The sequence below is a fragment of the Medicago sativa genome, chromosome 4, assembly GCF_051527215.1.
Source record: "Medicago sativa cultivar Bolivia chromosome 4, Bolivia_mono, whole genome shotgun sequence".
Classification (NCBI taxonomy): domain Eukaryota; kingdom Viridiplantae; phylum Streptophyta; class Magnoliopsida; order Fabales; family Fabaceae; genus Medicago; species Medicago sativa.
In genome coordinates this window covers 97,652,493-97,676,491 of record NC_140752.1, presented here as the reverse complement: position 1 = coordinate 97,676,491, position 23,999 = coordinate 97,652,493, and the positions used below count along the sequence as shown (strand labels likewise).

Below are 23,999 nucleotides of genomic sequence, written 5' to 3'. Positions count from 1 at the left end.
ATTATAGTTAGGAACAAGAATCAATTATCGTTCAACTCAATGTTTTAAATTGGTGACAGAGATTGACCAGGGTTAAATGATAATTATTATCCAAGTGAAGAGATAGGACAAGTAGGTTTTGGCACTGTTTATCGGGTATTCAAGTCAAAGATTCTTGCTTTGTAGACATTGTTGTCTTCAGAGAGAGTCGGTCCTAAGATTTTTGATGCCCTGAGAGAATTAATAAAGTTGTGCCCTTTTAATTATTTGACTGTCTTTCTTTTTCCTTCTTTTTCTTGTTGCAAAAGATTCATCCACAATTATGGCTCTCCAAAAATATATTTTCAATAGTATCAATCTAAAATAATATATATATATTTATATATTACTAACTATTAAATAGTGGTGTTGGCTTGGGACAACATGCTCCTCTTCAAAGTCTCAGATTCGTTTCTCTTTGTTGTAAATTTGAATGAGTTAGTTTAACTTTATAAAAGAAAACTACTATGTAAAAATAATACTTTTGATACAAAAATGATGCCCTAAGTTGCTGATCACATTAGCTTAAGAATTGTCTTACCTTTTCTTTTTTATATTAAGAATTGTCATTACTGTTGGTCCTCATTTCACTCAATTTCTTTTAAATCTTCCCTCATTTTAGTATACGTTGTGTGTACACACTTCGTGATACCTTCGCATTTTTATTAGGCTTTTTCTTTTTCCATTCTATGAATTTGTCACGCGTCCTATGCAGTTCGAAACCCCATAAAAACCTCGCACGAAAAACTCATAGGATAGGAAAAGTAATGGCTTTTTTTTTTTTTTTGCGAAGGAAGTAATGGCCTTTTTTATTATGCTCACGATTTCAATAACTTTCTCAACCCACCTTGTCACTTATACCATTATTTTCTTGTAAAGATTAGTCATTTTGTCCAACTTTAACATTTTCTTCTCTGAAAGCGAAGTTTACACCATAGGCTTGCAAGACATTGGTAGTAATTTTATCATTGAAGTTCAATTGTTGGCATATTAGTTAGGTGAACGAATTATTGTGGTTATAAGAATTTCCTTCCAATTACTATTTCAAGTTAATACAACTTTGTTTTCAAACTGAATTAATTTGTTAACGACTCCAATGTTTGATAGTTTCGGTCGTCTTCCACCTTTAGTGCTGTCTCTTTCAATTCAATGTGTTACATTTGCTCTGGAGAGGAAGATCTTAATGCAATCATTTGCACGGTTGCCCCCTGGTGTTTAAATACCATAAATTGTAAGTTTTTATATAAAAATGTGTATGCAATGCAATGAAGTGTTGGGTTTTTTTTTTTGTTTTTTAAGAAATAGGTTTTATTTTAGAATTCTTGAAGAGTGCCTCAAACACTCATTAGCAAGACCCTTGAATATTTAAACATTGAATACTGAAATTATCGCAATCTCAAGTGCATTTGAAGCATCGATTTTAATTACTCAACTAACTCCCTCTATTTGTCTGCTTGATTTGCTAAAAAACAGAGGACTAGGCTAAACAACTTTTTTTGTATCATGTTTAATTTAAAAACCGGTCATGGAACCAGACAAAAACAAGTACCAAAAGACTGTACAAAATAAGAAGAATTCATGTCTCTTAATAAACCATGAGACAACTTTTGTCCAGAATACAGACTATCAAAAATACCAAAATACCATTTTATTTGCCAACATAAATTTTTTATTGTACTGTTCTGTCAGTATTTACTTTTTCGTGAATCAAACACACCCTTTAATTCATTTTATTTGAAAGTTTTAATTGCTCTTTCCAACACTTTTTTAGATATCAAATAAAAAAAATATATTCAATTATATAATTTATACATAAATGGAATGCAAGCATACAACAAGCTGTGAAATGTTCCCTAAAAAAAAAAAAAAAAAGCTGTTAAATGTAAGTACTAAATACTACAACTCAACCCAATTACAACTGCTGGCCGGGAAAACTTGAAATTTTCATTTGATACAAGGAACTGTACTAAAAGGGCAAAAAAACACTCATTCAGGTAAACTGAAATGTTTGGTAAGCTGAAATGCCTGGGATGAATGACTGAACACTCGCAAGCAATTACCATGGAAAGTGATACTTTTATAGCATATACAACACGACAAACTGGGCACAAGGATACAAGATATATATATATATATATATATATATATATATATATATATATATATATATATATATATATATATATATATATATTAAAAAATTAGAGGATAATATCCAGGAACATGGTGAACGGTTGAAAAGCAATGCTGGAGATAAGAGTGGAAGGCCATTTGCAACCGTGAAGGAATTTTACTTGCAAAAAATTCAAGATTGATTAACATACAAAACAGGGACCAGTCCAGCCATCTTGCCATCCCTGCCAGGACGTTTCTTCTTAACCTGCAACAAAAAGCAGACAATCAATAACTGATTTTCCCATACAAGAACATGAAAAATCCCAGAAAATCCTAGATCTAGTAATGCAATATTACTTCAGACAAGATACAAAGAGATGTCTCCTCAAAGACTTACATAAAACCAGCCATCTACTTCGTACTCAATCTCTACTTCTTCTCCAGCGGTTAAACTCAACTGCCAGGAAAAACAACGAAATTAATCATCTCCATATATGCACATAGAAAATCAATCATACACTTTAACACATCAACGAAGCGGATACAGCAGCCCAGATAGCCCAATAAAAAATATAACCATCAATATGTGAGTCCTTGTCCCTGAAGGAGTGGCCAAGGCCAGAAAGCCCAATTGAAAACTATATACATAAGGCTTGATCCGTTTTCGACAAAAAAAAAAGGCTTCATCCTTGCTACTAAACATATCTCCCCCCTGACAAATAACCACTAGCAATTTGTCTACCAAGAAAAATATTGGAGCCCATAACATCGTAAAAGCAATGTTAGAATTAAAAAAATTGAAATCAACTCACTTCATCATCTCCTCCTGCCGTGAAGTCATAAAGTGCACTTCCAAATTGTGGATTTCCAGATGAAATTCGTTCATCCTCTTGAGACTCAAAACTACGAGATCCCGTCCCAGCTAAGGGATTCTCAAATGATTCATTTCTTTGCATGCCAGGAGAGTATGGGGGAGGCTCCTCTCTTATCTGAAAATATTTTGAGATTTAATAACAAAAACTTAAATTAGAAGAATAAAATGTAGCTAAAAAAGGATCTTACCGGAGAACCAAGACCCTCATAAATAGAGGGACCGCTACCTCGGCCAGCCTTGTCCTGCCATGGACGATTCAGATTATCATAAGTAATTAGATATACAAAAAATAAGTTGCCGATAAGAGAATGACTCAAAATGTGAATAAAGCAGTGATATTACAATATGCAAAGGTAAGATTATTAGGAACTCATTGATGCAAAATCATTCTTAGAATATCAACAAAAGCATCATAGCATGCGAGAGTGATGCATAATAGATTAGGAGAATATTTGGTACCGTATTTTGTGATGCTCCATATGAATTGGGCCGTGAACTGAACAGTGAAGGGTAGCTCATTCCACCAAAATGGGATGATATTGATGTTTCAACTGATCCAGTTGAATCTGGAGATGATGATCCCAATGACTTCGCATCATCTTCCTGTTATTGCAAGGAGTGGATTTTAGTAATACACGCCCCGTAAATCAATTTCAAGACCCAAAGCATCTTAAAAGGATCTGGCTTAATCTTTACCTCTAGTTCTGTAGTTTCTAGAAGTGTTTTTGCCCACATATCATCATAGCTAATAGAAGGCCTAGAGATTATATTCTCCTCGTCAACGTCTGGGGCATCAGCTCCTGCACCCGCCAGAAATTCGTTTACCTAATGCCAAAATAAAAGAGTGTTTTCAATTAGAGTCAATTAAATTTCAAATAACAAGGAATATTAGCATCTATTTTTGCATGCGTGTGTATGTGCATGTGTTGGAGAGATGGACTGTAATTCTCTAGAAATATATAGAAAGAAATATACTTTTAGTAAGTACAATAAAATGAATTATCTTATCAGATTGAAAAGGAAATAAAAAGACATAAAATCAATAAATTAACAAATTCATACCCTATTCATTGCTGGTGTATCATCACCAAGGTTTGCTGCCCAAGCATTTACGAGGTCATCATCAAGGGCATCAGGCTCAGCAGCAGCTGGTGTTTTGGATGATTCATAGATGAGATCAGATATACCAGTGGCAACAGCTGGATCGCTCAAACCAGTTGATGCACTAATATTGTGGCGTGTACGGTAGATGTCAATGAGCTTGGCACTGTAAAAAATTTCAGGGGAAAACCATATATGTTTCATGGTTTAACCAAAACATCGTGATTAAATTACGAATGATAACTGTATAGATTTGTCATCTATATACTACAGTACAGAAAGGAGAATTTTGGTTTATGTTCACTCCGAAAAACCAAACGTGTAAAAAAACATGTTTCCCCCTAATTCAACTAATTTTTTTTTAATGGCAAAGATAATATGTATTATATATATAAATAGAAAGAATGTACTCGGGATACAAAAAAAAAATGAGCAAAAGATGTACTCAAGATGATAGAAACACTATCGGAAATAAAGCAACAAATAATTCTAGTAAGGATAGTAGATTTTGAAATCATTAAATAAATTGAAACTTAATAAACATAGGCTTTTTCTGGACAAAAAATTATATTTTTTAAATGAAGTTGATTACTCCTTTCTACTTCTGCTATCAGATTGTTGCCAACAAACCCCAGTTGTCAACTTAAGAACTAAGTCAAGAATAAAATAAAAAGAAGGTGGATCATAAGATTAACAAATCCTAAACCAAAATATTTGAAAATTTATGCTCCTAACACTAAACTGCCTATCACCATAACTCTTACCCGAATTTCCCACTAATCAAAAGAAGTTTCTCCGAACTAAAATCACACTCAACACTAACCAAACAAACAAAGTGATTGTAAGTCTTCTTTTAGTATATTGACACTCTTCCCTGCTTTTTATACTGTTGCGCGTCAGATTTTCTTTTAAATTGTAACATACCCAACTATTTTGTTTTGCTTTCAAATTCCCACACACCTCCGCCTCTTTTCCTATCATTTTTTGATACCATTACCAAGGGTTATTGGTTAAGCTCCCTCCATTGGGGATGCTCTTAAGGGTTTAATTTCTACAAATGCATAATAAACTTACGGATATAGAGGCCAAATGCATTGTTTGGATTGGAATAGAAATTGAAAGGAATGAAAGTTAAAGGAATCAGAGTAAAAAGTAGAATGGTTTTTTAGTTGTTTAGTAGGAGTGAAAGTGGAAGGAAAGTGAGGGAGAAGAATGTGGCTTATATGACACAAATATCTGTATTTATTTAATGCATATAACTAAAATATTGTTTAAAACATGGACAATATTGTCTTTTCAGCACCATTATTTTTCTTTTTGTGACTTTCCTTCCACACTTGAGAGGATTGAAAAAAGGACGTGGAACCCACTAAAAATTATCAATCCTTTCAATCTTGAAGTTGTTCCAAACGGTGGATGGATCTAGAAAAAAGAGTTATCTATCCTTTCTCAATCTCCTCCCATAATCAGCTCAAGCAAACAGTGTAAAAAGATCTAAAGCCAGAACTGCAAAAAATGATAACACTCAAAAATTTAAACAAAGTTCTTGGCCCGTTTTGAAAAGCTGTCCCGCTTTCAAGTCACTCCATTTTGAAAAGTTATCCCCACTTCAGATGCACTCCATTAGATACAGCATGATACATTTGAATGATTAATCCAAATACAGAATGCACTTTAATAATTCAGTACCTTATTGGACCCAATGGTAGATACTTTGCTCTTGGAACATAACAAAACAATGAGACAAGGTCTAGCAGCCTTTCATGGGTTTCATATAATTTCTTCAGTTCATCATCAGTCCACTCTTTCTTAGCATTGTCGTGATTACGTACTTCCCTAATCATAAGCAAAAGCTCACGAACATCAGTAATCAGGACATCAAATTTGGATCAAACATGAAATTAGGATACGGCTCTCACTTGATCAAATCATCTTGTGCTTTATACATCTCATCCAGAACCTTTATCATAGGACTTAATAAAACTCCCAGGCCTGTACCACTTGCTCCTTGATCTTCCCCATTGCTAAGATGCACATCAGAGAGCTGTGACTGCAGACCACCTTGTGCTAAAGTGTGCAGAAACTCGTATATCTGTAACCTGAAAGGTTCACCAGATCTAATTGCCATTGTTGTAAGAGCCTGAGCAGCAATGATTCGAATCTGCAAGTTCATTCAATAGATAATAATAAACAGCAAGAACAAACAACTGTCCAGTAAAAATATGCACAAATACCCAGTGGTTGAATCTGATTAAAACTATGGGGAGGCCAACTAACATTGCACTATAATTATAATACGTATCAATATCATCGTTCATAAAAATATAGAGTAATACCACTTAACAAATCACTTCAAACTTTTGAGGTAAGGGTAGTAAGGTTGTAAATAAGGAAAATGACTCAGATGAGTTATACCTCCCAGCTTCCAATGAATGCACACCTCTGAAGCCTGGTCAAGGCACCAGCAAGAGTAGGATTACGGGAACTAGCAGCAGCTACCATTTTGTCAGCGTCTAACATCATCAACGCAGTACCAGGAGGGGTAGCAGATTCCCAAGCATATTCGGAAGCAGCATAATTTGCATTCTCTCCAAGAAACCAAACCTAAAAGCATAAGTAGTCAGTAAGAAAAGAAATTAATTTGACATATGATTGGGTTGCAGAAGCTGAACAAGGTCTTCTGTATAAATAACAATGCTTACAGCAGCTTGGACTAGTCTTTGTAATGCAAGAGCTGACTTTGGATCAGATGCAGACACTTTGTCAACAGAAGTCAGACCAAGCATAGATCCTGGTTGTGGAGGTGGTAGATCAAGGACAATTGTGACTGCTTCTAAAGCTTTATGTTTCCCATCAGGACCAGCTCCAACAAGACAAGTCTGAAAACAGATTCATCATTTAGTAAATCATCCATTCAAGTCGAATTCATTACTGACACTGATTATTAGACGAACATAGTATCTGTGTATATGAATGCAGTTGTATGTGTATGTATCTATTTTATCATCATTTCACCATTCCATTAAAAACAGATGCATATCAAACAAATAACAAGTTCAAGAAATTGTCATAGCAAAACATATACAAACGTACTTTCCAAAGTAGTTGTAGCACATCAGCATCAACCTTTCCTGGAACTTTAGTTGCAAATATTCTGGCAATTTCAAGAAGAGTAACAGCCATATCCGGAGAAGCCTTCAAAGACAAATTGAAAGTAATGTTAGGGAATTTTATGCAATCCATTTTGTTCATTTGTTTCTAAATTTTATGATATCCACTTTGTTCATTTGTTTCTAAATTTTATGTATTCCATTATCCATGGATACAAAAGTACTCATGCACATTGCTTCATGAATACAAAAGTACACATGCACATTGCTTGCATGAAGTTGTACAAACTTACAAGGCTAATAATATGACAAAGTTATGTCACATAGGTTGAAGATCATACCCCTCAACTAAAGCACAAATAATTTTCATCCTAGTTCAGAGACCGGACAAATAATGTTTGAACATTTTTCGACAGATGATAACTTAACCAGAAAAAATATACTAATACTTCCTCAGTCCCTAAATATAAGAGTCAAGGACGGATCCAGTAATGTAGCGAACAGGGGGATGAATTTTTTTTAATAATAAATATCATATAAAATTAAATTAAAATCACAAAAAAAGATTAGACAACAAAATAAAATAGTTAATATTACTATGATATGACTTCAATATATACCCATAAAAAAAGACTGATATAATATAAAAGTGTACAAATAATATATTAGTATCTATATAAGTACACATCATATTAAAATAATACTATGGTATATATTTTTTTTGGTGGTGGCCGGGGTTTGAACCCCGGACCTTGCATATTTTTATGCATTGTCCATACCAACTGAGCTAAGCTCACGAGGGCAAAGTATGGTATATATAACATTAGTAGAGATGTGTCGGAGGCGGAGTCAAGCTCCTGCTTGCCCGCCCAACCCCCCCCCCCCCCCCCCCCCAGATTCGTCCTTGATAGGAGCCCGTTGAGTAAATCACGGGAATTAACAAAGTTTGTTTTGGTATTAAATTTGTTAGCAGTTGATATTATTTTACAAGTTTACCCTTTAGGAGAGAGAATTAGTTAATGTTTTTATCACAGTATTTAGTGCCAAGGTAATCAGAACCGGACCGAACATCAAACCGGTAAAGGCATGGGTTCGAGGTTTAAAGGTTCGACCGGGGTCGAACTGTTTTTAATAAATAATTCATTTATATATAAAAAAATAGGTAACATTGGAATAAATAAAATAATGTTTTTTTTATTGAAAAATAAAATCAAGTTTGTTAATATATTAACCAAAATAAAAAAAAAAAAAAAGAAGTTACTATTATATGTATCACGCCAAGCCCACTTTTCTTGAGAGGGGTAGCCCAAGCCCACTTTTATTGTTGACTTAATATGTAACCCTAATATTGTTGCAATTCCAAATGAAAGCAAACAGCAGCCGCCAAGCTCTCTATTACGGCATCTTCATTTTTTCTTCTATTTTTCAATTACAGTTTTTTAACTTTTCTTAAATCTGAATTTTTACTTCTTGAAACGAATCATAGGGTCCAATTCTGTTTTCATCTTCTTTGCGTCCTACTTGAATACATTGAATGAGGGTTCTCCATGTGCTGCCTTTGTGAAGAAAGGAAGAAAGAAGAAGAAATTGAACCGAGGCCATCGTTCTCGTCTTTTTTTATTGTTGAAGAAAAGACCAACTGTGGTCCAATCCATCAAACCTCCTGAACCGGTGGTTTTTCCGGTTTCACCGGTTTTTCACCAGTTTGTTTTCCGATTTTATGGCAGAGCGGTTTTTATACCATTCCAGACCGGAAATAGGTCCGGTTGAAACGGCCGGTCCTGTCCGGTTTTAATTACCTTGCATATTACAAAAAAGATGTAACATGATTAAGACTATTTTGGTAAACAAAAAATTAATACAGTTGAAAATTTAAAGGGGGTCATATGCGACAAGCAAAAAACTCAAGAGGATCCAATATTTAGTGATGGAGATAGTATAAAAGGGATGCATGATTTAAGAATAGTACTTTTCTTCCAATTATACCCTTCATTTAGTAACGTACAATTATGCGCAATAGAAAAGCAGAAAGACGGGCACGTTTGTAATGTGCCCGTCTTTAGTCTTTACGCTAGCAATGTTAAAGAGTTAAAAGAAAAGACAAGTGCCGGGTATTATAAAATCATTCATAAGATGTCACTTAACGGCTTAAACTAAGTTAAAAGAGTTCTTGAAGTGCCATTGGAGCCTGCATAAAAATTTGATCCTTACTACCCCATTCTTCTAAATTAAGTTAAATCACAGCAAAATGTATCCATGCTTCAACTCTAAAGGGCTCTTGTTAGCTTTTCACCTCATAACTTAAGCTTTTAGGAGAGCTGGTGTTTGGAACCCAGACAAGTTGAAATGAAAGGAAGATAGAAAAGTCAAAATATAAATTATTGAAAACTAATTAGGAAATAGAATTCTCGCCAAGGGTTTCCCCTTCACTCGCAATCTAACAAATATACGGAATGATCCCTTCCTTTCCATCCCTTATTTACTTAACTACCCAGTCTCTTACTAACACTAAAAAAATTGTCTCTGGCAAATTTTCCTTCTCTCTTATCCTAACAATACCACTATGGCATCACCCCTCAGTTTCATCCTTGTTCTCCAGGTGTTAATCTGATAATTCCCTCTTGTTCAATCATACATGAACCCAGAGCCCCCATCCCCCCACCTCACAGGTGTCCACTATGGTGCAGTCGGGGCCAGGTTGGTTAGAGTGCCACGGATAGACACATCCCTATTGTGCATGCCCACAGAAACTCTGTACATGACGACTCTGAAACAACCCGCTAACCATTGCAAGTAGACTGGTGTCCGGCAGCTCCGACAGAGGTGGTAGGTCGACCAAACTGTCCTGAGACTTGCATCATTCATACATTGTCACTTGCTTCCTACTTTTATTCTCCACACTCTGCTTTCTTGTTACCTATTTTTTCCACTCTTTACACCATGACTCTCACTTGCAATGACTTTCATATGCTACAACTACTTTAATATTCTTTTTGCGCTCAGCTTCTAATTCATTGTGCTCAGATTCTCCTCCATCAACATTCACCTGGATATCCTCTACCCTAACCTTAATCTCAAGCATATCTACCAGAGGGTCTTCTTTTGTTTTTATCACTTTATATGGTTCTGGTTTTGTTTCTTCATTCTCCAGCACCTCCTCCCATGGCTAATCTGATTTTGGTCTTGGTTGTTGTTTTTCTTCCCATCAGCCAAATTAATTCTGTCTTTGCTTCTTGTTTTTTTGGCATCCAACTCCATGTGTCCCTTCCATTAAACCCAAGTCCTGTCTTTACCAAAGAACAAAACTTGTCATATCCACATGTTCTGTTTCATGCATACTTGATTGTAATAGCAGCTTATGTACATTTGTCTCCTCTTCATTGAACTTAATTCCACACTACATAGCATTTACTTTATCTCTTCAATCCTTCCATGCTTCTTCATGATCTTAGTGTAGCTGGAGAGTCAAGACTCTTATCTTAGAATAGCTGGAACCCCAAGAAGGTGGCTATATCCCCCCTAGAGCTGGTCCCTTGGTTATTTCTTCCTCAACGAGAGATCTAGAAAGCTAAACCAATTTCTCAGGAACCCAAGAAATTGAAAGCAAGAAAAATAGAAAGAAAAAAAAAAAAAAAAATAGACGTGTTACTGAAAACTGAGCTTAAAATGAAGAATCGAATTCTGCCTAAAAGTAAAGGGTTTTCCTTCACGTAAAATCTCTCCCCTTTCACCCACAAGCTAATGTACAAATGACCACATCCATCCGTCAACCCTCTATTTATTTATCTAACTATTCTCATTACTGACTAACTGCCTACCTGTCCCTAACCAGTTTTCCTTCTGTCCTATCCTAACAGTTGGTTTTTGACATTCAGCAAATTAACCTATATTCTTAGCAAAAAAAATATGGATTAATCCTAATCATATGATTATATCCACCACTCCTTCGAGTAATGGTTTATTGAACAACCCTGGGGTGCTTAACGGTGATATATCAGTGATAAGAGATAGTTCAGTTACCTTAAAACGGGCATGTAGAGTGAGTAGTACATCATTCAAAAGAGCTGCTGACCAAGCTGGATCAGAGAGTTCTGATGCAATAATAGATTCTAGTTCATCAAATGAGTCAATTGGGCCTTGCATCCAGATTAATGCCTTGATCACCATCGCTCGTACATAAACACATTCACAGGCAACTGTTGTCCGTACCACTTCCATTAATGAAGCCAACATACCCGCAATGGTATCTCTACCAGCAGTTCCATTGGATACTGAGGAAGTTCTTCGGATACCTACATCAAGGTATCAATTCTTTAATTAGATAATAGTTCAGCATGCATGGTGAGATAGCCTATTTATTTATCATTATGTAAGACTACAGATTGCAAACATGCAAAAATAACTAACTTAATAGCAGCATAAGTCATAATATGCCTCCCAATGAGATTGGTTTTAAGAAACACTAGACCTGTGAAACTACGACGCTGTAAAAAAGATAGATAACAAAGGAAAGAAAGGAGATAAAAGCGATGAATAACAGAATTTCTTTCATTCTCTCAAAGGGAAAACCCTTTCTCAACTTTAATAACAGTTCGTCACACTTTACAACTCTAGAAAAATATCACAACTGTGAATGATCAACTTCTGTAAAAGCTTTAGCTGTTTGGTGAACACCGAAGATTGGTTTTATATTTCTAACAATGATATTTAATATTCAAGAACCTTTGTAACCATCTGAACCAACATGTAATTATCCATAACAATGATGATGATTATGACGATGATGAGGATAAAAAAGACAAAAACCTTGTCAACACTCCTAAGCATGAACCATTAAACAAATAAAATAACATTACTTTCAGGGTGTGTACTTTCATCCGAGTCATTCAAATCTGCAGCCTCAGCAAATGTATTGACATGTGCTCCTTCATCAACATCCTGTATGCCCACAGCGAAAGCAGCGGCCCGACTTTTTCCCATCTCCTGTACAACTCTAGCTGCTGCATGAAGCACGGGTCTAGAAAAGCTACGGAAAGAACTCTCTAACCTGGAAAGCAGCAAATAGTAGGCAGTGTGCATAAATACTAGGCAATTTCTACTTCAAATTTTGATGACTTGAGAATTCAAGGAGACAAAACAGACAAGCACACAGAAAAAACAAATAAACGAGTCTCTAAACCTTCTCATTACAAGTTTTATAAGAGGTTGTGGCCGTTTTATCTTCTGTGCTTTATCTTTTGAACTTTCCTTCGATGATGCATCTGGTAACTTGAGAATCTCCCTGGTCAAACGGTACCACCCAGAAGCACGCTCCTCAGTCCTGAAATGTAAACAAGATAGGATTACAACCCAGCCAGTGAAAAGACGGTAAAAATGTTACAGAATTTATAACCTAGCCAATCAAAGATTTTAAGGTTACATAGGAGATAATAAAGACTTCGCTATATGATATAAATCAAACCTCTCGGCGCTATCATATTTTCCAAGTACACACAAAATTGCCTCAAAACAGACTCTTTCACTGGGATCCAACAGAAGTTGATAGAGCACTGTATTGAACTGGGATCTAATATCTGGTCTCTCTGTACATGCATGTAAAACAGAAATTCAATCATCACAAACTTCCCAAGGATCAATTTTCATTAAACAAAACAAGGAACTTAACACACCAACCATCTAAAGATCTAGCTCTCGATATTGTACAGCATAACCTCGCTAGAGAAACTCTAGCAAGAACATCGTGCAAATGGAGAACATCTTGTAAAGCTCCTGCAACATACACAAAAAATTATGACTAAACATCTATTTTTGTACAACATAAATATAGTAATCAAAACCAATAAAGCTTAATTTCTTACAATTAAGGCAATAAGTTAGAGCAAAAAAAACTCAGGAATCGAGTATGCAAACAAATGTTTTGATTTTATGGTATTTTTTTATCCTATGTTTTTTCAAATATCTGAAGTAATGTGGGAGTTCCTCTCCACACACAAAAACCACAAGACAGATCTTGAGTTATATAGGTGCTTTGATATACTTCATCAACACAAAACTGGCTCTTAGTCCCTAACTACTGGTTTTACTGAATAAAGAAGACCCCACATTCAAAGACATATTCAAACAAACAAAAGGAAAAGAGGTTAAAAAGAGATGCTGAAGAACCAATACACATACCTCCAGGCTGCACTTGCTTTCCTGCAGAAGAATACCCTTTAAGTATTAGATTTAAGATAGTAGAATATGGAGAATTTGTTTCGAACATTTTAATTACAAAAGAATGTGATAAATCACCATTTCAAGGGAAAATAATTATGAGGATTGTGTTACTACCTAAGGCCATTGCAACAGCATAAGGGTCCCTTGCTGCTATCTCAGAAACAATTTCCAGAGCATTCCTCACAGCAACCGGATCAGCAGATGAAATCCTGAAGTCAACTCTGTTTAGATCTGGGAACTTTTTTTTGGTGAAAAATTTAGATCTAGAAACTAAACAGCAAAAACAAGGGAGAAATGCAAAAGCTAAAAAACTATGAAAAGCTAATTTAAGCTCCAAAATAAAAGAAAAGCAAGAAGCAAAAAATTTCTCAAACAAAGAAAGGCAGTGAATAGTACTGTCTAAGCCCTGGTTCCTGCAATTTCCATAATAACATGTTCGTCTCAGTCGAAAGATACCAGACCACTGCGAATAAAACTTATCTCCACAATATTCTATTATTGTTCTTCCCAATTTTTCAAAAACAACCTAGAAAATGAACTTAAATTCATGTATTTTTATCCCCGGTACATGTTTTAACTAGTGGGCTCAAAACAAATTATGGTCAGCTTCTGATTTCAAGAAACGGATTGGGCACACGCAGCAAACCAGAAGGCAAAACAATTTTTCATTTGACAAACTGTTATTATTGGGAAGAAAGAAGGGAAAACATAACAAAGGGGAAGATGAGATATTCCCATAACAGAGAGAGAGAGAGAGAGAGAGAGAGAGAGAGAGAGAGGAATGCAGCAGGGTTGTTCAATCACAATAAATCAGATATTCAAACACTTTGAGAAATTTAACTAATTGGGAAACAAAAAAGATTCTAAGAAAAAGCGTACAAACCACAAGCAATATTCAAGGCAGAAGACTACATAATACTTCGACTTCAAATGTCATTGCCTATGTTTGCTGCCTTCTCATGTGTGACTATGTAATGGCATCCAGTATCTTCTATTTGTTTAATTCTGTTTGTAGCATGCTCCTAGAATTTTGTATCTTCCATTAGAATTGAGTAACTATTAGTTGGCTAGATTTAACATCTATAAATACTGAGCCAAGGAAAAGTATATTTAGAGGAGCATTAACGCTGCCATATATCATCTGAAAAACCAAACCAGAAGGTATTGCTAGTTGCTGCTACACTCGGGCAAAGGATGAAGGAAGAGTTTTTTTTTTTTTTTTAACGGCAGGATGAAGGAAGATTATAACTTCAAAGTGAATTTCTAAGGACCCACATGGGTAACATAGACCCTAAGGTTGATATTACATCCATTCTGACAAGAGTGAAAGGCCTTATGTAACTCTACTCACCAATGTGAAAGACGAGAGATTCTGAAGGGAAATTCCATAAATACAATATTTTAGATGTTTTTATTGAAAATTTTGTTTTTTGTTGGTGCCTAATAACATTTAGTGGTCTATGTAGTCCCCATTGGACCACGGTTTAAGGTCCTTTGTAGTTGTAGATCCTATAGGTCCAAGCCATGAGCCGAAATATGCACAAAAGCCTGAAAGATAAACTTCTCCCTAAGAATATATGTGTCTGTGGGTCTTCAACTACACTTGAGCCAAATACACCACAAAATAGGGAAGAAAGTACAATTCTGTAACGCATTACTTAAACAAACTCATGCATGTGATATGCAGAAATCTGCATGTTGCAAAGAAAAACTCCAGGCAATAATTAGTAAAGATTAGATATAAGAGCAACTTACCCGAGTACCGCATAATGTAGAAATGCTGGATTTCCAGGATCTAGAGGGAGTCTTCTCAAAGCACTCAAGGTAGCATATTGTAGATTGCTTCGGATGATAGACTATATGGCAAGCAAATTAAAAACATAAATAGGACTGCTACTAAATTAATGCTTCTATTTGACAATATTAAGCTTAGCATAAAATGTTTGCAGATTTTGATAAATCTCGGTATAAAATTACATAACATGAAATTAAAAATACAAAGGTCTCTTATAGGATATCATTCAACAGATGAAATAAATTCCCAAAAAAGAACACCAGCTCTAAAAAGTAAATTAGACCCTTTGAGATAGTGGTTCAGATACAGCATTTTCAGTACCAGATATCCAGAATATTGAAGCCTCTATGTTTCCTCCTTTTAGCAAAATTCTTTTCAGTTATAGACTTCAGGCTCAGGGAACCCATTGAATATTGCATTGGGAAAATCCCGAAAAAGAACCAATCAGGCAGAAGCCACGAAAAAACTAAGAAAATCAATAGTCTATGCTAAAAAATGTTTAACTTCACGAATTTTTGGTCAAAGCCTCGAAGGATCTCCCGCCAAGCTCTAAATAAAACAGGTGTTCATAGACAGAACTATGCTTCACAATTGAGTCTGCGGGAAAGATTCATCTAATTCTAAGTGTTTATACCTGTGAAGCACCGACTCAAACACCGGACATGTAAAAACGGTAATCATTTTAGTAGAATAATTGAATGTAAGAACATTAGGGATGGCAAAAAAAATAAAAAAGTTACGTGCCCATAGGTATCCACGGATAAAATCCGCCACAAGCAAAGGGCGGTTGGCTTAACGGGTATTTAACTATCCGTTACTTTATGGATACAGACATAGATTTGATGGTACACATGCCCGCGGGTATCTGTACCCGTTAATAAATTACTAAAATATCCATATCTATATCTATATCTATATATATATATATATATATATATATATATATATATATATATATATATATATATATATATATATATATATACTTATTTTTTGGATATTGATTAGTTGAAAACTTGTATGGACTTCAAGAATTTGTATGGACTAAGGAATTTGTAAGAGTTATGAAATTTGAATAGATTATGTATGGATTATGAAATTTGTATGGATGTTTAAAAGTTGAAACTTCTAGGTAATTAAAAAAAATCCAATAATCCATGGATATCAGCGAATACACGTGAATTACCCGTATTGTGGGTACCCACGCGGGTATGGGGTAGGCGCTGGTACCGTATGTATCCATTGCCATCCCTAAACCGCATGTCAGTGTCGGACACCTGTTCAATGTGAAGCATCGGTGCTACATAGGTTTATACCCTTGCTTCACCTTTTTCTTTGGGGGGATTAAATATGTAGGAACTTCTATGTGGGTAAACATCAATATTAACGTATTTGGCATATGATGCACTACAAAGATTCATACAATGTCAAGGTCTATTGTTTTCCCCCTGAGAAAATTAATATTTCATCAGAGAGAGTGAGAGGACAAAATTTGTTGAAATAGCTAGCTCTCACTACATTATCTTTAAGAGCCTAGAAGTTTAAATAAATATGTTTAAAGTTTAAACACACACTCACTGACCCACATGCATCAGGACAAGATAAAGAATAGTTCAAAGAAATAACCGTACTTCTTTATCAGCACCTTTACCCCCAAGTATGCCTTTCTTTCGCTTTTGCGAAGGATCACCAACCTGAAAATTGAAAAGCAAAATTGCAGAGTATCAGCAACCTAGAAAACTGAAGAAAGTTGAAGTACAGCATTTTCACAACTCCTCTGACAGAAATAACATTTGTTAGAGAGAATAAAGTTAGAAAGGGAGAAATCTTTTCTATCCAAATCAAGTATACTGACAAATTTTTTACTTAAAGCTACGTGCATTTTGGCCACCTTTTCTGACCAGAGACCTAAATCTTACTCCCTTCGTCCCAGAATAAGCAAGCCTTTTGTAAAAAAATATTGTCCCAAAAAAACTGACTCATTTCACTTTTCAATGCAATATTAATTACTTTTTTTCCAATTATAGCTCTAATTAATACTACTTTCATCACTCCCAATTCAATATATTCCACTTTGCATTTATGATAATGGAGAATGCACCAATATATGACAAGAGCACTTAAAACTATTTTTCTCTCTCATTCACTTATACTTTTTTCTTAATATGTGTGAAATGAGCAAATGGCTCACTTAATTTAGGACAGAGGGAGTAATTAGAATAAAACTCCAAACTCTGAGGCATGCCCAAGTCACAGAAAACGCGTCAACAGTTCCAAACAACTAATTCCAAATATAAGTGGCTACGGGAATAATTAAAACGAAAATGTACAAAAGTCAGAAATGTATATGTGTTATAAAGATAATAGAAAAGTACAAACCTTCTCTAGTATGCCAAATACAATTTCGTACAATCTGGACAAAACATCAGAGTCTGTTGGAGGAGCATATGTAAGCGCCTTCAAGGATTGCAGTCTCCGAGCATGAACTTCAAAATACAAGTTGAACAGGAATCAAGACATTATATCAATGATTCAATATGGAAGATATACTTCAACAATCTATGTTTAACAACAATGTAGCATTTCATTGTACAATTGCATAACAGAAAGCTTAAATTTAATTTCCAATACTTCTTGCTCAGAATTATCATTCATCAATTCCAAAAAAAATAAGAACAATAAAATTGTCGACTGCGAATTAGATATCATTGTACAATTGCATAATGGAAAAGTTATATTTAAACTGTATTTTTCTCCTTCCTCTCATGGATTACAGAATTCTTTTACTGTAGGATGCCCCATTCAAAGGTGCGATATCAAGAATGGCCAGGCTCCACAGTTCAAACATAAAAGGGTTCATTGATCATGCCAGTTTAGTTATCATGTCCAGTTTAATTGGTCGGAGCATATTATCAACCAATTTCTTCATTTTGTTTGTTTTTTATATCCAGACATTCCCTTTAAACATAAAACTACATTTCTCTTGGCTTCTTTGTCTCGTGTACCAATCTCACTTTGGGTCTCCATAAGCAACTTATCCAAAACTCCATGAACCTAGTAATTTCCCATCTCTCCTATCTTTTGTTCACATGGATTGAAATTCAGATTAACAGCCCAAGAGCAACAATAGCTCTGTCTAAAATCAAGGTAAATTACAAGTGTGTGTGTGCACGAATATTCACTTTGTGCCATTAAAGGTTTAAAACTGTAAAAAAAAAAAAAAGTGATTAACCCTTACATTCTACATCAGCATTTGTGGCTTCTTCACTGAGCTGTTTAATTATTCGCGGCACAACATCAGCTCGAGTAACACCTCCAACTGCATCGATGTCAGCCAGAGCATCCCAATTAGGGGTGGGTATCCCGCCACCAGAGCTCAAACCTTGGGAACCAGTGTCAGATAAAATTCTGGCCAGATAGTAATAGACATATCGCAGTACACTTTTATCCTCACACTGCTGATTAAGCTACAGAGAAAAGACAACGACATATCATTTTCCCAACATACTAAGCAATGGTAAGCAAAATTTCACGAGAAAAATGCAGTGGACCCCTATGTTGTGCATTTCATAGAACATCCAATTAAACAGTAAAAATACAAACTGCCACGAGTTTCAATCTGAATCCAAAACCAATAGCACAAGCTGCCAGGGTTTTAAAAATATTTATCAAAAGGACATGTTAAAGGGAAATGGAGCATACCATGAGAAGAGAAGGAGCCAATGAAGGATCCACAGAATTATAAACTGCAAGTTTTGGAAATACATGCTGCACTAATTGCCTCTGAGAACTTCTCTGAAACCATTTTCCCATTAAAAAAAGGCCATTAGAAATTTTCCACATTGGAGTTCAAACACAAAACCACAATCTCACAAAGTAATTTGCCTCAATTACCTGATCAGAAGTAGCAGCTAGTTCATGAATACTTCTAGCAAGTTGTGAATACGAAACTGGCTGCAAAAACAAAGATCAAACATGTTACACGCATAATTACACATTATCAACATTACCTTCTAAATTTCATGAGCAAAACCAATGGTATTAAACTAAAAACTAACTAATTCAAAATGCAAAACAAATTAAGTACGAGATTAATAATTGCAATGATGATAAGAAAGAAAAGGCGAAATCTCAAACCTTCTTCTTCTGCTTTTGAGGCAAGATATTGGTTCGAACAGCAGCTTTAGCAGCGGAGATGGTATCATTCTGAATCTGCATCAATGCAGATCTCTTCGATCTCTTTTCCGTAGCAGGTTTACCTAACGTTGAAGATTGAGATGTTGACGGCGTTGCTGACGGAGTTGGAGCAGCGGTCGAAGATGAAGATGACGCCGGCAACGGAGTTGGATCGGCGGTTATCAGATCCATTAGCGTGGTTCCGGAAGAGTCCTGCATAAATCGAAGAGTTAGGAACGTGAAGCGTGAAGTTCGAATTTCGTAAAGTGTGAGAAAGTGAGAGGGATTACCGCCATTGATTCTTTGCTGTTTTGTGATTTGTGAAATTGTGATCGCGTTTTCGGTTCTGTGTTCTCTTCTCCTCTGTTTTTGTTTCTTCGTCACCGTGAGTGTGGCCAACGGTGAAAATGGACTATTTCCGGCATTGTTTTCTTACATATCAAAATAAAATCAAATAAATCATGTAAATAAATAATTTAATTAAGATATTTTTTAATTTCCTCTTCATAAAAAAAATTAAGATATTTTACGTTATTTTTCTTAATTGATGTTATGTGACACATCATTTTATTTGATGTGTAAAATGATCATTCAGATCATAAATTATATTATACTAGTATAATGACCCGTGCCAAGCACGGAAAATAAAAAAGTTTTTTGATCAAATGTATGGATTTTATATTATGTTATCTTAAAGTTATAAGTGTGGTTATAATTTAAATTTGATATGGGAAAAAATATCATCTTAATTTTGTTAATGTTGTATATATTTTGAAATATCTAAACATTGCACATAACGATTAAAGTATTTGGATTTATACTTATACTAATTATTTGTAGTATAATATGTACTCATCGTTAAACTTAGCATATGTAATATTTTTGTAAAAATACGCCGACGTACTGATATTATTATTTGTTGGCATAATGTATTTTATTAATCATAAAAACTAAAAAAATTGTATTTTTTTATATAATAATCAGTGTCAGATGTATACACGTAGTCTGTGAATGCAAACGATAAATTTTTTACGGGTGTGTATAAATATAGTTTGGGCTACAGAAACGCCGATTGTTATTTGTTTTTATTTTTTACAAAACCAGTGGTCTAATGTAAATATTGTATTTTAGGGTAACAACGAAGTAAAAAAAAAGTTCCGCGTATTGTTATACCTGAAAAGTGCATCAATTAAAAGTCAATGGCATGAGGATCTGCTTATATAGAAATTGCATGTCCTGTAATGACCAATATGCCTCACAAAGAAATTAAAAAAAAAATGACTTTCAAACAATACGTAACTTTAGTTTTCTAAATTATAGCAACAACAATTCTAAAACATAACCAATGATCATACTTTTTGAAAAACTTCATGATACACAACATTTGTGGTTGCAAACATTATTATCTTCATCCAAGATGAACAGCTTCAAACCTTTTCTAGAAGTAACTCGAGAGATAACGACATAGAGTTGTCCATGCGTGAACACGGGCTTAGGAAGATAAACTCCCACTCGAGATAAAGATTAACCCTGACTTTTATTTATTGTCATTGCAAAACAAATCATCAATGGAAATTGTCTGCGCTTGAATTTGAAGGGTAGTCCTGGATCACTCGGAATAAGATTCATCCTGGGAATGAATACCCTAGTACCTGCCCTTTTTCCTGTAATTACGGTAGCAGATATCGTGTTCTTCCCTAGAAGTGTAACTGTCAGCCTCGTACAATTACACAGTCCATTGGCCTGATCGATGTTTCTCATCTGCATAACTGGACATTCGACCCTTAGTTTCAACCGGTGATTTGGAATTCCAGAGCTCTTAATACCATTAAGAAATTCCATTGTGAACCACTCGCTTTGGACATCAGAATTTTCACCCGATCGACAAACAGAATCAGAGCTTAAATACTCTTTCTCTTCACCTGGAATCAGTGACATCATATATTCGTTAACATGCTCAACTGAATCAAGCGTTGGTGCGAGTATTCCCCTTTATTGGAAAAATAGCGGGTCACCAAGGTTATCATTCAAATCGGGATACACAAAGTCTATAAGTGACATCAACGGATTTGTTGTGTCCGATATGAGCAAATCTTCAGGAATTTCTACCTTCATTTCACCATTCTCATCCAAAATGTCGTTGCCGTCTCTAATTGAGAGTATCCACTTGCCAAAATTAGCAATGTCTTCCTGCTCTACAGGTACCGAAGATGCACCCAATCTCATATTAACAGTAAGCCTCAACACATTACAATAAGCCCATATCTTTGATGAATTGATTGAGGCATCAACAATATCCTGCCTCGTTCCTTTTCGAACAACATGCAACATCTGTCTGAAATCACCACCTAAAACTACTGTCATTCCATAAAAAGGTCTAAACTCGTTTAGGGGATCATTCTTGGACATGATATCACTCATCCCAAATTATCAACTTTGCAGCACGCACCAGGCCTGCCCTAGGACTATCCTTTTCCATCGTAAGCGAGGATGCCTCATTGATCTCAATAGGGACTGTCAGCGTTGAGTGCGCGGTTCTTCCACCTAGTAATAGAAGAGCCGATATACTGCTGGATGCAGCATTCAAAACAATTAACCCCTTCGATCTAACAGCAGCCAACAATGTTATAAAGGTTTTTCCAGCACCACCGTAACCATATAAGAAAAAGAAACCATCGTCGTCAGAACCAACAGATTCCTTGATCTTGTCATGCACACATCTTTGTTCATCAGTCAGCATTAGTAACATATCAGCGTGTGTCTTTGCCAGTTCATCTTTGTTGTAATTTAGCTCATCGACGATAAGCTTGTTTGTGAAGGTTGGCATGTCTACTGCGTTTGGCTTGGGCATAGATTTGAAATTAGTAAGCGAACGTCCGTTTTCCTGAAGCAACATTTCAATTTTAATCAAACACAAGTTCTTCAAATCATTAGCATTGATACGCAGATTTGTATATTAAATGTAAAGACACAAAATTAATTAGAACCTTTGCATTCATGTGCGTACACGTTGAAGAGAAAGTAAAAATCTAAGCTTTACATGAGAAGCCTTTATCTTTAAACGTATCATTATGTGTTGAAACATGCTTATTTTCTCTTCTGTCTTTCTCCTAAAAAATCAAAATGCTAAGGAAAATTGTAGCCTCTTTTGGGTAGATAGCCACAAATCAAACGTGTTATTCAAATCATGGCTCGTCATACCAAAATATTTGTTAAGTTCATGACCACTAAATACACACTATCATGACGTAATACGAAGAACAATCCATTAAGTTTGCCACTAAAACTATGATAGCTTGGTAGCAGTAGCAAATGGTGTTTATTTGTCTGACATTTATATATAATCAAGTATATTGAATTGGATTGATCTACTTAAAAGATATATATAGTGGAAAGCTCCCAGGTGTGTCTATTGTCTTAGGTAGCTTGATTTTATCTTTCTTACCCGTGTGAGAGACATATATCAGTTAATTTGGTATCACAAGGCCTAAAATTATATTTTCTTCACTTGAATATATGGTCTACAAATAAGATAGTAAGACCCAAGCCATATAAATATATGTAAAACTCTAGATGTCAAATAAATATGTAAAGAACCTTTCAAAAAGTTATAAAAAGAATGGTGGCGCACCTTTTAACTTTCATTTTCCAACTCATTCTATGTTATTGGTTAGTGTGTTGAAATGATGCATGAACTTTGAAACCATTAGCAGACCAATTATATGTGATTTATATATTTAAGCTCTTCTTAAATTGAGTTTTTAAACTTGTATCTTACTTCAAGCTCAGTATTCTATAGGTTGTTGTATAAATTCTTTCTCATCAAAGTATAAATTGTATCTATTTATTATTAGTACTTAAATAGATAAATATATTTATCGAGACAGACATACAATACTTTGAGCATGAATATGTCAACCATTTTCTAAACTGTGCATTTTTAATCAAAGAAAAAAAATGCAAAAATCAGATCTTACACAAAACATAATGGTACATAGATTTCAAAATAAGTACAATAAATATTACCCGAAATATTCAGATGCCTCTTACATTCAAATAAGATACCATCGGACAGCAACTGCCATGTCGCATCCCATACAATATTAGGGCTTCATTGTACTAGTGGTTAAGAGATGCACAAACGACCAACGTAATTGTTGACCCGAACCAAACTCACCATGTTCCGTGATACCATCTATAAACTCTCTGTCGTCATCAAGTAATCCCAAAGCTTCCTGGAACGTGTCATAGGTATGTCCATTAACTGTTTTTATGCAACTATATCCCATGCAACCCTTCTGAACGGTCAACAGTATCCTCATGTAGTACAACTCCCCTATACCAGGCGGCGTGTAATGAAGTCTTCCAATTTGATATCCTTGTTTACGTGGCTGCCACTATTTGTCTTTCTTGACATAAATAAATCTTCTTGGAAATTCAGCATACGTCAGATTGCGACCGCCTACATACCGACGATTTGTTTCAAACCATGCGAGAAAAGTTGTTGACGCTTCCTCGTTATACCTCACTATGTCCTCGATGTCACGATCACCATCGTATAGTACCGATTGTTCATTATGCGTGTGAAACGTCA

At 35.1% G+C, this 23,999-nt stretch overlaps 1 protein-coding gene across 3 annotated transcripts; it reads right to left on the bottom strand.

Moving 5' to 3' along the window:
• Window positions 1-1,912: 1,912 nt before the first annotated feature.
• LOC146934381 (SH3 domain-containing protein) lies at window positions 1,913-19,857 on the bottom strand. Of its 3 annotated transcripts, XR_015007748.1 has the most exons (28): window positions 19,696-19,857; window positions 19,367-19,618; window positions 19,124-19,183; window positions 18,932-19,024; window positions 18,468-18,696; window positions 17,609-17,715; window positions 16,861-16,923; window positions 15,190-15,290; window positions 13,549-13,643; window positions 13,393-13,413; window positions 12,892-12,987; window positions 12,680-12,800; window positions 12,398-12,538; window positions 12,075-12,265; window positions 11,239-11,510; window positions 7,202-7,303; window positions 6,811-6,987; window positions 6,524-6,712; window positions 6,028-6,269; window positions 5,798-5,944; window positions 4,070-4,274; window positions 3,704-3,832; window positions 3,467-3,610; window positions 3,196-3,249; window positions 2,946-3,122; window positions 2,531-2,590; window positions 2,213-2,398; window positions 1,913-2,148 (listed from the first exon to the last, which is right to left on the bottom strand). XR_015007748.1 is itself a non-coding variant. In XM_085706262.1 (27 exons), exons 1-27 carry the CDS (start codon window positions 19,699-19,701, stop codon window positions 2,324-2,326), a joined length of 3,534 nt encoding a protein of 1,177 aa, XP_085562388.1. In that variant the 5' UTR covers window positions 19,702-19,857; the 3' UTR covers window positions 2,255-2,323. The 3 variants fall into 3 exon arrangements, 2 of the variants coding, with proteins under 2 accessions (XP_085562388.1, XP_085562387.1); XM_085706262.1 differs by lacking the exon at window positions 1,913-2,148 and having other exon boundaries at window positions 2,255-2,398; window positions 12,090-12,265; XM_085706261.1 differs by lacking the exons at window positions 1,913-2,148; window positions 19,696-19,857 and having other exon boundaries at window positions 2,255-2,398; window positions 19,367-19,624.
• Window positions 19,858-23,999: the final 4,142 nt, after the last annotated feature.

Bases quoted from the DNA above. Each gene is read 5' to 3' on its own strand.
- LOC146934381 (XM_085706261.1), bottom strand. From the start codon at position 19,624: ATGCAGGACTCTTCCGGAACCACGCTAATGGATCTGATAACCGCCGAT. The intron at 18,697-18,931 runs GTATGCTCCATT...TTTTCTCTGTAG, and splicing joins TGGCTCCTTCTCTTCTCATG to CTTAATCAGCAGTGTGAGGA. The intron at 3,250-3,466 runs GTACCAAATATT...CGTCCATGGCAG, and splicing joins ATGGAGCATCACAAAATACG to GACAAGGCTGGCCGAGGTAG.